Genomic DNA, 13,772 nt, shown 5'->3' with positions numbered 1-13,772 from the left:
CGCCTCTCCTGAAGCGCAGCACGGCGGCGGGAAGGAGTCCTCTGCCCCGTTGCATTCTGCCGCCACGGCGGCACATGCGCCGGCACCGGGTGTGAAGCTTGAAGATTATGTGAACGAGTGTGCGGTCTCTGTCACTGCATACCCCGAGGCGCGCCGCGGTGGCGGAAAGAAGCCGTCCTCTGCCCTGCTACCTTCGGCCGTGGCGCTGCTGCCAGCACCAGCGCCGGCACCGGATCTGATGCTAGAGGACTATGTGAGCAAGGGCGTGGTTTCTGTCACCGCCCACCCTGAGGTGCGCCGCGGCAGCGGGAAGAGGTCGTCTTCGGCTCGTTCGCCTTTATCCCCGGCAGCAACGGTGCTGGCGCTGGCATCGGGTCGGTCACTCAAGGACTATGTGAAGGAGTGGGTGGCGAGGAAGGTGGCGTCAGGTGCCTCCCCGCAGCATTGTGTGCTGCCATTCCTCAATGGTGCGCCCAAGGCGGTAAGGGTTTCTGCTCCTAATGACCGAATCACCAGTGGCTGATTCAGCATTACCTAGAATTGCTGTTCGACCGAAATTTATGTTTAAGGTGATTTACTCTGTGCATCATCAAACTTAACTATAAAATATCTCCACAACTGCATATTGTACCAAAATGCAACACATACATCTCAATTGGTAATACACCGTCGCAGCTAAGATCAACCAATGCTCGAGCAGTTTGTCAACAGATGTAAAGAAGCAAAGCCTTGATTATAAAACCATCACATTTGTCCTTGTGATACACAGATTTACTTTCTCTATCCACAGCTCACATATTTTCAACAGCATGCTGTCATAATTCCTAGTAGAGAACTTAGATTGATCACAGGTAGGCAGAGACATATATAAAGTTTACAATCGGCTGGCCAGCAAGCCGTCCGATCTGTTCTCAGGATCAGCCGACTGATGCTGTAACGCCCCGGTCAAACCCACAGGTTCCTCGCTGTTGCGCCTGGCTACCACCTAGGATCTAGACTGGCCCCACAGACCGACACTTCTTTTTTGTGCACATTATCCTCACTCGTGCGCACCCGGGATCAACTTCCTAGTCTCTCATCCTCAAATTGCTCCAAGCCAAGCATTCTTAACTTTGTAGTTCTGGGAGCCGGAAAAGAAGGTGCACCTTGTTGATATGAATAGTTTATCATTTGACGTCGGCCCAGCAGGAACTTTCCCTCCTGGCACACGTCTGTGCGTCCAGCCCGGCACATGTGCCATGCCTTGTGCCATGACAGGCCACACGCGCCATGCGCCACATGCCCGCACACCTGACCCACACACACTAACCGCAAGGGTTGCCTCTGATACCAATTGTAACGCCCCGGCCAAAATCCACCAGTTCCTGGCCGTTGCACCTGGCTACCACCTAGGATCTAGACTGGTCTTTCCTGCGCACTTTGTCCTCACTCGTGCGCACCCGGGGTCAACTTCCTAGTCGGTTACCCATCCTCAAATTGCTCCAAGCCAAGCACACTTAACTTTGAGGTTCCTTTTGGATGGGCTCCTGGAAAAGAAGGTGCACCTTGTTGATACGAGTAGTATATCATTCCAATTAAGCCAGGATGTCACTGATGCCTAACGTGCCTCAACATTGTTTGGGGTCAAAGTTACAACCCATCTTCCAGTTGCGTGACTCAAGGCGCCATCTCGTCTTGGCACCTAGGTGGCGGCCTAGGTGGTCATTAGATTATCACAGATATTAGTCAAATCATAACAAACGACACTCATACAACAGAGAGAAAAATCAGAATAAACGACACTCATACGACACACATCCCACAACATCTCTCAAGCAAAAACACATTAAATCATCCAGTCCTTTCTCCCAGTGTTCTAATACCACCAGGCTGTCAGGTCCACTGCTTGCCAACTCAATCCTTGTCCTCCTATTTCTAACTCTTATACTTGTACAATTCTATGTGAGTAGAGGAGAGCAAGCAGAATCCAGCACCGCTAGCCGCAGAGCTGACAGCTGAGAGGCAAGCAGCGGGGCAGAGGATGGATATGGGCAACAAGCTGCAAAGTAGAGTGGGGAGGGGGAGGAACAAAGAAGAAAGGGAATGAAAAAAGAGTGCCTGTGAGACGACGACGGAAGACAGGGAGGCGACAACATGCTCTGGACGGTGGCAACAGATGTCGGCTGGAGACGGTCAACAACTGGCATCAGCGGCTATGGTTCCTTCCCAGTTCCGAACCCTCTCTCCTAGCAAGCTGAAGACAAGATCTGAGCTCCCCTTTCCCTCCTAGATATCAGTCAGTTTAAGCGAGCAGCCACACTAGCCAACTGGTCAACATGTTGATATGTTACCGACTACACTGCACAGTGGTGAGCTGGCATGAACAATGTGTTTTTTCTTTGATCAATGTGGGCTCTGAGAAAAGTTGTTTTATGCAGTATTAGTTCCAGTGCCGCCTTTGACCCCCTCTCCACTTTCACTCTACGAGTAGACCAAAGACCAGATCTGATCCTCCCTTCCGTCCTAGATGTCTGCCAGTTCAGGCGAGCAGCCACACTGTTTGTTGCTTGCCAAGAGGAGATCATGTTATTGACTACACATCACAGTGGCGAGCTGCCATGAACAATGTAAGGTTGTTCTTTGATTAACGTGAGAACTGAGAGATTTTTGTTTCCTTAGTTCCACTGCCACCTTTCGAATTGCTTGATGCTTAATTACATATTTCCAGTGGCGGAGCCACCTCCCAGCGACCCCGTGCAGCTGCCCGGGTTAGTCCAGAAAATCACGCCTAAGCAATGGGATTATGTATGGGTCAGAAGCAATATTTCCACGGGCAAATGGCAGCTCACAGTGCGTCACAGGTAGTCTTGCCCAGGCTCCACTCACGGGCTGGCTCCGCCACTGCATACACCTCATCAAACTTCATATACGCCTCTGCCTACCTGTTGAAAGTTAAAACTGCAGCTCATACATGATAACGTGACAAGTTTTCATAATTAAATCAACATTCGGACCAAGTTTCAGTTTTGATCAATTTTTATTGGCTTTGTATCTGATGATTCTTCGGATGTGCACAGGTTGAATGTCGTGTGTGCTATAAGATTATCCATCCCTTGGAAGAAATAAAATGTTCAGTTAGCCGTTGTGAACAAATGTTCCATCTGACCTGTGTGGTGGAATATATTGCAAATTTCACTCCTGAAAGCTTCAGGTGCCCTCAGCATGTAAGTTTAAATGTTATGAAATGGGATATGTTTAATATTGCATGTGCTGGACATTGGCAAAAACATAAGATTTTCCTAAAAATGCAAGTTATTTAGCTTAAAGAACTTTTGTTGTGAAGTTGTTGGACTTGTCTAGTTGTCATACTTGAGTATGCCAACCCTGTTTTGATATGCAGTATTCTGTCCACATGGATAATTGTTGCATTCAACATACAATTATGCTATACTAGATGGTTTGGAAACTAGGATGCAGCGTGCACTATAAATAGACACACTTATGGGTTATGTTAATACAATGTATTTGCAAATGACTCAAATATATTTTGTCTTTGACAGGCTGATAATTCATAGTTATGGTTGTCGATGTATGTCCTATTCACGACCACCACATGGCTTACTATTTGTGAAGGAATAAGTAAATGAAATAACACAGTAGTCCCTCCATATCATCCTTTTGGACATGTCTTAAATTTTGACTACGAATATTGTTCTAAATATTTAGATTGAAAACTTGTAAATCATTTGTTTAGATTTGTGTCGAAAAGTATATTCATAATATTATAATTTTGTATTTTTTTGTGTATACTGCCGTAAGAATTAATGGTCAAAGGTAAATCGTGAAGACTGGGTCAGTATCCAAAACGACATGTATTTATGATATGAAGTACATTTTTTTTTGCATTTTGTACAGAGAATATTTTTTTAAAGGTATTTAAAAGGCCAATTCCTGTAGTTCCGATTTTTTTTGTAAGGTCATACTTAATTTTGATACACATTAATTGGACTTTCTTTCTCCATAATTAGGGTTGCATGGTTTGTAAGCAAAAAATGTTTTTTTGGCGCTGTGGACGTTGTACAGTTGCAGCACATACAAAATGTGCACCATGGCCTCTAATTCATCTAAAAGATGACCAAGGAAGTGCTATTTGCTGGAGGCACCCTTCCAATTGGCTCCTTCAAAATGAGGTCTATCCTTTATCCCTTACAATTCCTCAATTCATATTGTTATGCATGAACAGGGTAACTACTTTGCCCTCTAATTTACTAGTCCCTCTTTCATGAATAGATGAGGTTTTGGACATGAACACTCTCACGCAACTTTGACCATTACTTTTCATATGAACATGTTAGTAAAAAATGTTACAATCATAATATTTTCATGAAAATCTGGTGATACTAATCTCACTTGACCGATCTAAATGTTCTTTCATGTTTCTGGTAAAAGTTAGAGGTGTTTGAATGCAAACTTTCTAGGGCGTCATTTATTTACAGCCGGAGGTTGAATCGTTAAGTATTTCCAGAAGAAGAAAAACCCAGCACAAGTATTTTTAAGCATTTTTTCTAGGAATATGGTTTTCGGTTCCCTTGCGTCTGACTTGCATCTTTGTATTCTATTTGTGCAACTATGCTGAAAGCTGCAAATCTTCTAATGCATTTCATTTAAATTAAGCCACTTCTTCCTTGAATATCAAATCGGTGTTATAGTCTTTTGTTCTCAGTTTGGCCATAGCAAACAGGATACCTACTTTTTCAAGTTTCTTTTTTGAGCTTCCGTCCCTTTTAAGTTTTAGCCCAGTTTTTCCCTCTAATATAAGTTTCTTTGATCATACCAGAAGTTCATCACTGGAAAAATTGTTTTTGTTTTTCATATATGTTCACAGAAGAGTCTTTGTTCCAGATCTTGCTTCATAATTGCTCTATTCGGATGCATGAACAATACCAATCTCTATGCCATACCTTGCATACATGGTACTCCCTCCATAAAGAAATATAAGAGCGTTTAGATAACTAAAGTAGTGATCTAAATGCTCTTATATTTCTTTACGGAGGGAGTAGTTGATACAAGTATCCATGAATGCGTAAACATAACAAATATTATCAATGCACCTCCAGAATTTGCCCATACTCCATGTGGTCTTAAGAGTTCTCTTAATGTTTCACCGTTTGTATGTCTGTAAAATGACCATTGCTCTGTGATTCTTCTTTTATCTGTTAATAACAGATCACAAACTCATGTTTTCCAAGTCCCAATGAAAAATGATTAATTTTATGGAGTTCATTCTTTATAAAACCAGAACTCTCTGCCACGAGGAGCATTTAGTTTTCTGCTGGTTCTGTTCCAACTATAGATAAGCTTGATTCATGGTTTTGTGCACTGCTGATCCTTACATTACTTTCTTTTACCTCTAGATTATTAATTTATAGGGTTTTTATCACTTATGCTATTTTATATTACCAGAAAAAGTTGACTGCATTCCATACCTTTTTGTTAATATTTGTAATGCTTGAGGTGTCTGACAGGAGTACTTTGTTTGATGGTGACAGAATGCTGACCTGACAAACAACATAGAGGTTAGTGCTGGCATAATATAACTGTATGTTGCTACCTCCCTTTTTATATTTGCTTCTTTTAGGTTGTGTTGCGCTATTTTCTTAAATAGTTCATTTTCAAGGATTTCTTACTTGTTCTTGGAGTGTTAATGCTCTGTAGGCTTTAGGATGCTTTTATCCGGTACTCCAGTCTTTAAGCAGACCAATATTGTCGTCTTGTGCTCCCTCTGCATGATAAAATAGCTGATGTTTTGGGATGTGTTTGATCAGTTGTTTTAGAATCGCCACATGCAAACATTATTTTCATATACTTTTTTTGGTTTAATTATACATACTACTATGGCTGAAAATGTACAATGGAGACTGAAAATAAGTGAAAATCATCACTTAAGAATGGGAGGGTTACAGTCTTTGGAATACATGAAGATTTGGGAGGAACCTATTTAGTTTATTAATGCTGGAATGCTGCAGAAACAAGTTAAATGATTGTCTTGTTCCAAAAAAATAATATTTTTTCAAGAAGATTATCTGTCTTGCCTACCAGGCTTTTGTGCATAACTAATGATAACAATGCTTGTTTGACAGGAAGTCTTCTGCCGACTACCTCTTCCATATGTCAATGAAGAATTCAATATTGATTCAACCATTAGGAATTTCACGGCGATTGTTTGTAAACCGCCCTCGTACACACATATCAGGCGCAGTATCCTAAAGTAATACTTGCTGTAGTTATTCAATCAAGATATCTGGAGCTATTTACTTCCATTTGACTTCTTTATTGTGGAATGAGTTTCGTGTTCGTCTGCCTTACACCTCTACATGTCATCATTGTTTTCTTAATCTTGTAAAAGATGTATATTTAGTCAAGAAGAAACGCGCCGATTCAAGTGCCGAGACTGGGTGCACAAATTGCAAATCTGATTCTGTTTGCAAAGATGATTGCGAATGCAGGTATTCTTTCTAACTCTACTAATACATTTTAGATGCATACATTAATAATGAAATTTTGGCAAAACTATCTCTAGTTTGATATATGTGAAATGTTACCGTGTTCTTAAGATGGAACCTCTGACATGGCATTCTGGCAAAAGAGCAAGCATATGCATTTGTGGGTACTTATAAAATTGTTTCGATACCCAACTATTGTACTGAACATTCTAAGTTTCTAACCGAGATTGCGGGTCAGGAACGATACAATGAGATAGCGCAGGGAGAAGAGAGGAGATTTGGACTGCCAGATGGGCCTGACTATACATTGTAATTTGTTTCTGTTTAGTAAATGTACTGCTAACTGGATACCGCATCATCCATGTTAGTTCACATTTGCTGATTAGGAGTCCATGTCGCTTACCAGGCAAAACCACCACGATCACCAGCATCAAGATTGATTTGATCTGGTTTAGATAGGAAAATAAATTGATGTTGGAGTTGTGAAAATTACTTGGACTAAAATAGAACTTCACCATCAGTTTAAACAATTGATTATTTAGTTTTTGTATATTACTGTTTTGCATCATGTATAGCTAGCTCGGGAAAGTATAAAATAATTATTTTGACAATATTGACAAAAGATCAATGTGTTTCAAATCCAGATTTGATCAATACAAAGAGAAACAAAAAAGAGGTGAATTCTGTCTATTGTCAATCCAGATTTGATCAATACAAAGATGAACAACAGCTTTATGTTAAAATAGAGAAAAGTAAAATATGAGCTCCTATTCACAATCACCACAGAATATGGATTTGAATGCGCACTATAGATTCATCTATTGTCAAATCCTGTCAACTATGGGAGTACGGTAGCACCAAAATGCGCAGTAGTATTGGATTCTTTCTTTCTACTATAGCAAATGGAGTAATGTATTTTCTTGTTATTTGAACATTAATGCTAGATTACTGTCACGCGTGCATATTACTAATCGCCGAATAAGTTAGCTTGATTGTACAGGTTTTGTACATGTGTACGATGTAGATATTTACCTAGCAACCATACTTGTATTTATTTGACATACTGAAATTTGGCTGTCTTTTATCAGGGGTCTTTCTATGAGTTGTTCCAAGAGTTGCCACTGCTCAGATCTGTGTAGCAACAAACCATTCCGCAAGGATAAGAAAATTAAAATTGTCAAGGTAGTCCTGTCTTTCAAATGATGTGCTTGTATATATTTGGACTTTGCTTGCCAATTTATTCACAAACCTGTGTAGCAACAAGCCAGTCCACAAGGATATGTTTAAACTACTCTTCTAATTTTTCAAGGTCCACTCTTTTCCCCTTCGAGAGTTTTTGTGTGCCATGAGTTGTACTGCTGGGAAACAGCTAAATGAAGGGGCATATTGTTTATACATGGACCACTTGCATAAGCACTTCACCTAATTGCTAGACAATGCAAATGAATACACTAGTTCTGTTTTCCTCGGTGGCTGCCAAAGTGCCCACTGCAGTACTTCCTTCACAAATCCCCTCTCTTGTACTATTGGATGCAAAATGACATGTGGAAATGATAGGGGTGCGTTTTTGAGAATCGGTTGTGGTGTTATGCTTAATGAAAGATGTTTATTCTACTTCTTTGACTACAATAAACAACAGCCTTTTCCCTTTACAGTCAGAAGGCTGTGGATGGGGTGCTGTTGCATTGGAGCCATTGGAGAAAGGTGATTTCATAATTGAGTATGTGGGTGAAGGTACAAATTATTCTGCTACATTAAATATTTGTCTAATAGAAATAGCAAATAGTTTCTAGATGACTGCACGTATGCAATGGGGGAAATGACATTTTGCTTGTGCCCTCATTTTCACTGGCTTTAATTCATCTAATTTCATTTTAAACCTTATTTCAGTCATCAATGACGCAACATGTGAACAACGGCTTTGGGACATGAAGCGGCGCGGGGACAAAAATTTCTACATGTGTGAAATCAGCAAAGATTTTACAATAGATGCAACTTTTAAAGGAAACACTTCACGTTTTCTAAACCATAGCTGTGATCCCAACTGTAAACTAGAAAAGTGGTAATGATTTCTGGAACAAAAAGCTTGTTTTGCATTCAGTGATGGTAATTTTTGTTTTAAATGATGATGTACCTCATTGTCTATAACTCTATATGGTTCATCAGGCAAGTTGAGGGTGAGACAAGAGTCGGTGTTTTTGCCTCTCGTTTCATTGAAGTTGGAGAGCCCTTAACTTATGATTACAGGTATTTACGTCATTTTTTTCTTCAAAAGAGTACATATATTAATCTAATTAGGCAAAAATGAGTACTTCCTCCGTCTCAAAATAAGTGTCTCAAGCTTAGTAGTACAACTTTGTACTAGAGTTAGTATGAAGTTGAGACACTTATTTTGGGACGGAGGGAGTACATTATAGCAATATGGAGGGGCAATGAATATATTGCATTAAGTGGCCTGCTGCAATCAGCTCTAGCTGCTGATGAGTTTGTGACATTTGTAGTCAAGCTTGTAACATTCTGATCCGGGTATGTACCACCAAAGTGACCAAATTAGCATTTAACTACAAATATTGTTATAGTGAGCCAGCAACTTGTCCATCTGAGCTTGGGGTCTTAGATCAGTAGGTCACTTGCCTTGGATTGTGATCTTCCAGAGAATACACCTGTAGTAGCATTCCTGGGTTCCTGTTTGCCAATTTGCGTACAGTACTATAAGCCAGAATATGCTGTTTAACTTCCCTTTAGTAGAAACGAGGTTCAGTTGTTCCTGGTGTTCTCTGGTCTCAATTAGTTGTTCAAACCTAGGTCATATGGTCAGGCCCAAACACTTCTCTACCAAACTTGGGTTATATTATCTGGCCCAAACCACTCTGTGCAGTATAGACTGAAATGGGACATGCCTGCGATGAAGTACAGCGTGCTTCCATACCTATTTCAGATGGGCTAACCTGATTGCAGGGCATTTCGCTGGTTTTGATAGATTTATTCTTCACGCAGAGAGGATATAGTAATTCTGCATGGTTTAATGTATGCTAATCAGGGGGGCAAATGAAATGAGATTCTTTCCACCTTTACATCCATATTTCCCAAGACTGGTTATTTCTTTGAACAATTACAGTTTACTCCTTTCTTCCAGGTTTGTGCATTTTGGAGAGAAGGTTAAGTGCCATTGCGGAGCAAAGAGTTGCCAAGGATACTTGGGCAGCCAACTAAAGAATCCAACACAGAACGCTCTTGCGGCTGCGGCGCTTGAGAATAATAAGTTGCTCGTGCAACAGGGCGGCTGCTCTCCTTCAAGGGTCAAAACAGAGACTCGCCTGTTACCCTGGACCAACTGTATAGAGGTTCCCTTTAACTTGAGGAGCAAAACGAAGATAGACCGGATATGTTGGGGACACAAACGGCAGCGGACGTCCCTTTTAGATCCATCGTCATCTTCAGCTAGCGTGCAGCCATCAGATATTGAAGCTGGTGCATTCATTCTATAGAGAGCTTTTGGGCTAAGCTGAAGTCCTGAGTCGATTCTGTATAAATATATCATGATGATACACTCGTATATGAGTTCATTTGAAACGATTCTTTCACATTTGCTGATTCAGGACTTTTACGATGTTGTAAGTTGTAACATTTTCTTCATCCCATAGTCAATTTTATAGTTGAAGTTGGAGAGAACACTCTGAATCTTTTGCAAGTTGTAAGCAGGTTTGAGCTGATTGTGTTTATTAACCTCCCGTTCATGCAAATGACCTGGTGTCGGCCGTGTTGAGCTTGTTTTCCCAAAGTTGCATGCAACCCATGACAGGTGGTTGCATCCTCTTAGGCCTCTTTTGGTTTAGAGGATAGAAGTATCATGGGAATAGAAAAAACATAGGAAGTGAAATGACACGTATCTCAGATACCATTTGATTCATAGGATTTATTGAGTCTAGATTAATGTAATTTTCCTTTAAAATGTTAAGGATTTGTTCTTATTCTGCATAGGAACAGGAGTCCATTTCTACAAGTCAAAGAGCTTCAAAGAATTCTTTCCTACAGATTCATATCCTTTAGAATTCCTACAAAACTCCTGTAAATCAAAGGAGGTCTAAAATTCTACACAACGACATGACATGACATGCAGTTCTGATATGGTCGTTGAGGTTTGCGGACAATTCAGCAGGGAGAGAATAGAGAGAAAAAGAGGATTTGATATACATCCTAATTCTTGCTCCGTGGAGCATTCTGAAAGAGCGGAACAACAGTGGTCGACGACCCTAGTACCTTCTTTTGAGAAGATCAAGAGGGCCTTTCTTTGGGCAGGTTCAGACACGATTTCTGATGGCTCGAGGGTTCTCAACCTCCAAACTATGCCAGAGCTTTGGTTAACTTGGGCAAGTCTTGCAATAACACTGGCATGGATCTCTTATATGCAGCCACCACCATCAACTGCATGGCTTTCTTATCGAGCATCGACATCTCCAAGAGATAGATTCTTATCGAATAATCACCACAAGCAGCATTAGTACCCGAACCTCCGCACCATCAGAACTGAATCAGATTCGCCAGAGTTCAATAGGTCCATGACAGACAAGAATGGCTTCTAACAAAACTTTCAGGAAATAACAAAATAACATTTGCTCAATACAAGGCTTATTCTTATATTCATAAACCATGCAGCCAGAGACAGGCATTTCCATACATTCGCTCACACTGGCAGAAAACGCTAACCATTTTCACGTCACTTGTCCATAACAAAAGTAATAGGACAGGAACAGGAAATCTCTAAGAACAAACTGACGCAACACAAGCTCGTTCAGACCAGCTAGCATCACCATCAGCAGCTCTTCATCCTCTTAACAGCCCCCCTCTCATCCTTCTCCTGCGCAGCATCGTCTTCCCAGCAAAGGAAAGCATCCATCTTGGAGCCGCTCTCTAAATTGCCATGAACGTTGCAGTTCAGGACAGATCTTGGTGACCCGGTGGAGTCTTCGCCGACAGCAGTGAAGCTCTGGTAGATGAGAGCGCCCCCGTCAGGCAGCTCCTGGACGACCATGTTGGTACTATCATAGACCCCAACATTCAGCCTCTCCCCCCAGGTGCCAGCAAGGTTGCGACCGCCAAAGATGGTCACAGCAACAGAGAATTCAGACGGGCCAAAGGATCTCAGCACCCTCTTGACCAGGTCACCATAGGCCATGGAGGCAGGGTCCAACCCCATGACCTCATAGCTAGCATAGCTGAAGCCGTCCTCAGGAGTGACATGAATGGTGGAGAAAGCAGAGCCATGGATGGCGTTCATGGAGTAGCCACATGGCTCGAAATCAAAGTCACAGATCTCCATCTCCGGGATTATTTCAGAGATGCCAGAGAGCTTGGTCATCTCCTTGGCACAAGATGTGTGGCCATCAGCAGAGGTCTTGAAGAAGACAGAAGCTTTCTTCTTGTCCAGACCAGTCATGCACATCTCAAGGTTGACCATGGGCTGCTCAGGCTGCTGGGTGGCATAGTAGACATGCCACTTCTGGCCTGGCTTTGCAGGATCACCAATGACATAGGCATTGCCGCCAGACTTGAGTCCACCAAAGTAGCCATTCAGGAAGGCAACCTCATCAGAGAAGTTCTTGTGTGGAGAAGGCTGTGCCTCAGGGAATATGAATGTCCCACGGGAGTACTTCACAGCAGCAAGTGGCAGGGACAACTCCTCAGCAAGCTCAAGAATCCTTGGAATGGCCAGCAGGAGCTTGGTGGTACCGCAGGTCTTGATCACAACCTTGTACGGGTAGATGAAGAGGCTTGATTCAGAGAGGACATACGAGTCAAACTTGTCATTAGAGAGCTCAGATACAATGGTGCACTTGGCAAGATCAAGAACCGAGTCGATCTGGGCACGAGAGAGAGCACGCAATCCCCTGCCATTGGGGTCAGTGAAGACTGGCGCTTCAGAGAAGGTGATCTCCAGGCGCTTCTCATATCCCTCAAACCCAATCGCAGAGACGGCCATTGTTTGAGAAGGTTGGTAGAGGAGGAAAGGCTTTGCTGGTCAGAGAAAAGCAGCTAGCCAGAGAAATTTTAGGAAGATGAATTGAAAGCAGAAGGGAATTCTAAGCAATTAGGATGGGGGCGCGAGAGGGATTATCAGGATGGCTTCCTGGAGCACTGCAAAACAGAAGCAATTGGAAGTAGAAACTGTGAGCATCTAATCATCAACAAGATATAAAAAGAAAAGAAAGGAGGAACTCAATTGATTGGATACATACGTTTGAGTAGGCAGCGGAGCGGAACTTCTCAATGCCTCCTGCAGGGCGGACGTCCTCGATGCTGTAGCCGAGGGGAGCTTCGTACATGAGGGAGGAACGACTACTGCTGGACTTTTTACCACCCTTGGATTCCATAGCACATCAAATTCTGCAGTGGGTTGGTATGGGTTAGAAACGATGAAGCACATAACATATTGCGAGGTAGAAAGTAGCACTAACATCCTTCTGGGGTTCCAGTTTCACTAGGCACATAAAGTAGAGGAATATTTCACTAATCTCTACTGAATTATTAGTGTAGGTGATATTCGACCTGATTTGAAGATGAAGATTCCAGGCATAACAGAAAGGGAGGAAAACATCATGAGATAGAAACGAATTGACATAAAGCAATATTCAGGTCAGCCAAAATCTACCACAAATTGATGTACCGAACAGCATATTCGTACAGTAACACGGATAATTCCTGACTGTGTTGCATATATTTCACAAAGTCTGTGAAATTACAGATAATCTAGACGACGGCGTTTATTTACTTTTCCTATCCAGCCTAATTAACGGGACGAAAAGGAATATGATCCCTACTAGGCACAGTAAACAAATTTCTACCACGGATCAAAGACGCCTACCGAATAGAAACAACATGAGCTGATGGAGAGAAATCTTACAGTTCCAGGAAGAACCTCGGAGGCGCGCGTCGAATCTGCTGCTCGTCCTCGTCACAAACCTCGAACAGGGAGCAAGCGACGGATCTGTCTCTCCCCCCTCCTCACAGATCTCGAAGAAACGAAAGCGAACGGACGAACACAATCTCACTCCGAATTTCTAGGTTTTCGACGAGATGGTGGTGGGGAACGAACGGAGTTTGCGTTTGTGCTAAAACTGATAAACAAATGAGGCGACTTGCAAGATGGGAAAGTCACCCCTCCCTGGGCAGCGTATTTATAAGGGGCCGAGCGAGCCCTGAGAAAGGACCCGGTCCACTGGACCGATCGGATAGAGGCTCACGGGCGGGGGTGCCGAGTCACGGTGGACCGCGTTCTGGCGCTTTTGCGTG

The 13,772-nt window shown here is 42.4% G+C and overlaps 2 protein-coding genes across 2 annotated transcripts; one reads left to right on the top strand and one right to left on the bottom strand.

Annotated features, from left to right (window-relative positions):
• LOC125528582 (histone-lysine N-methyltransferase ASHR3-like) lies at positions 1-10,225 on the top strand (the record flags this gene model as incomplete). The annotated part of the gene is given in 11 exon segments (XM_048693032.1): positions 1-481; positions 3,057-3,203; positions 4,008-4,169; positions 5,529-5,555; positions 6,120-6,237; positions 6,386-6,485; positions 7,571-7,664; positions 8,138-8,216; positions 8,373-8,544; positions 8,649-8,729; positions 9,619-10,225. Coding segments are annotated over 11 exon segments (1,813 nt in total), but the record flags the coding sequence as incomplete, so codon positions are not given.
• Positions 10,226-11,094: 869 nt separating this feature from the next.
• On the bottom strand, positions 11,095-12,866 carry LOC125528583 (S-adenosylmethionine decarboxylase proenzyme-like). The gene is made up of 2 exons (XM_048693033.1): positions 12,719-12,866; positions 11,095-12,617 (listed from the first exon to the last, which is right to left on the bottom strand). The coding sequence occupies exon 2, from the start codon at positions 12,460-12,462 to the stop codon at positions 11,296-11,298; it is 1,167 nt and encodes a 388-aa protein (XP_048548990.1). The 5' UTR covers positions 12,463-12,617; positions 12,719-12,866; the 3' UTR covers positions 11,095-11,295.
• Between the last annotated feature and the right edge of the window lie 906 nt (positions 12,867-13,772).

This window comes from Triticum urartu, unplaced genomic scaffold, assembly GCF_003073215.2.
Source record: "Triticum urartu cultivar G1812 unplaced genomic scaffold, Tu2.1 TuUngrouped_contig_4967, whole genome shotgun sequence".
Lineage (NCBI taxonomy): Eukaryota > Viridiplantae > Streptophyta > Magnoliopsida > Poales > Poaceae > Triticum > Triticum urartu.
The sequence above is the reverse complement of the archived record's forward strand: the minus strand, read 5'-3'. Positions and strand labels throughout refer to the sequence as shown.

Coding starts and splice junctions, on each gene's coding strand:
- LOC125528583 (XM_048693033.1), bottom strand. CDS start 12,462: ATGGCCGTCTCTGCGATTGGGTTTGAGGGATATGAGAAGCGCCTGGAG.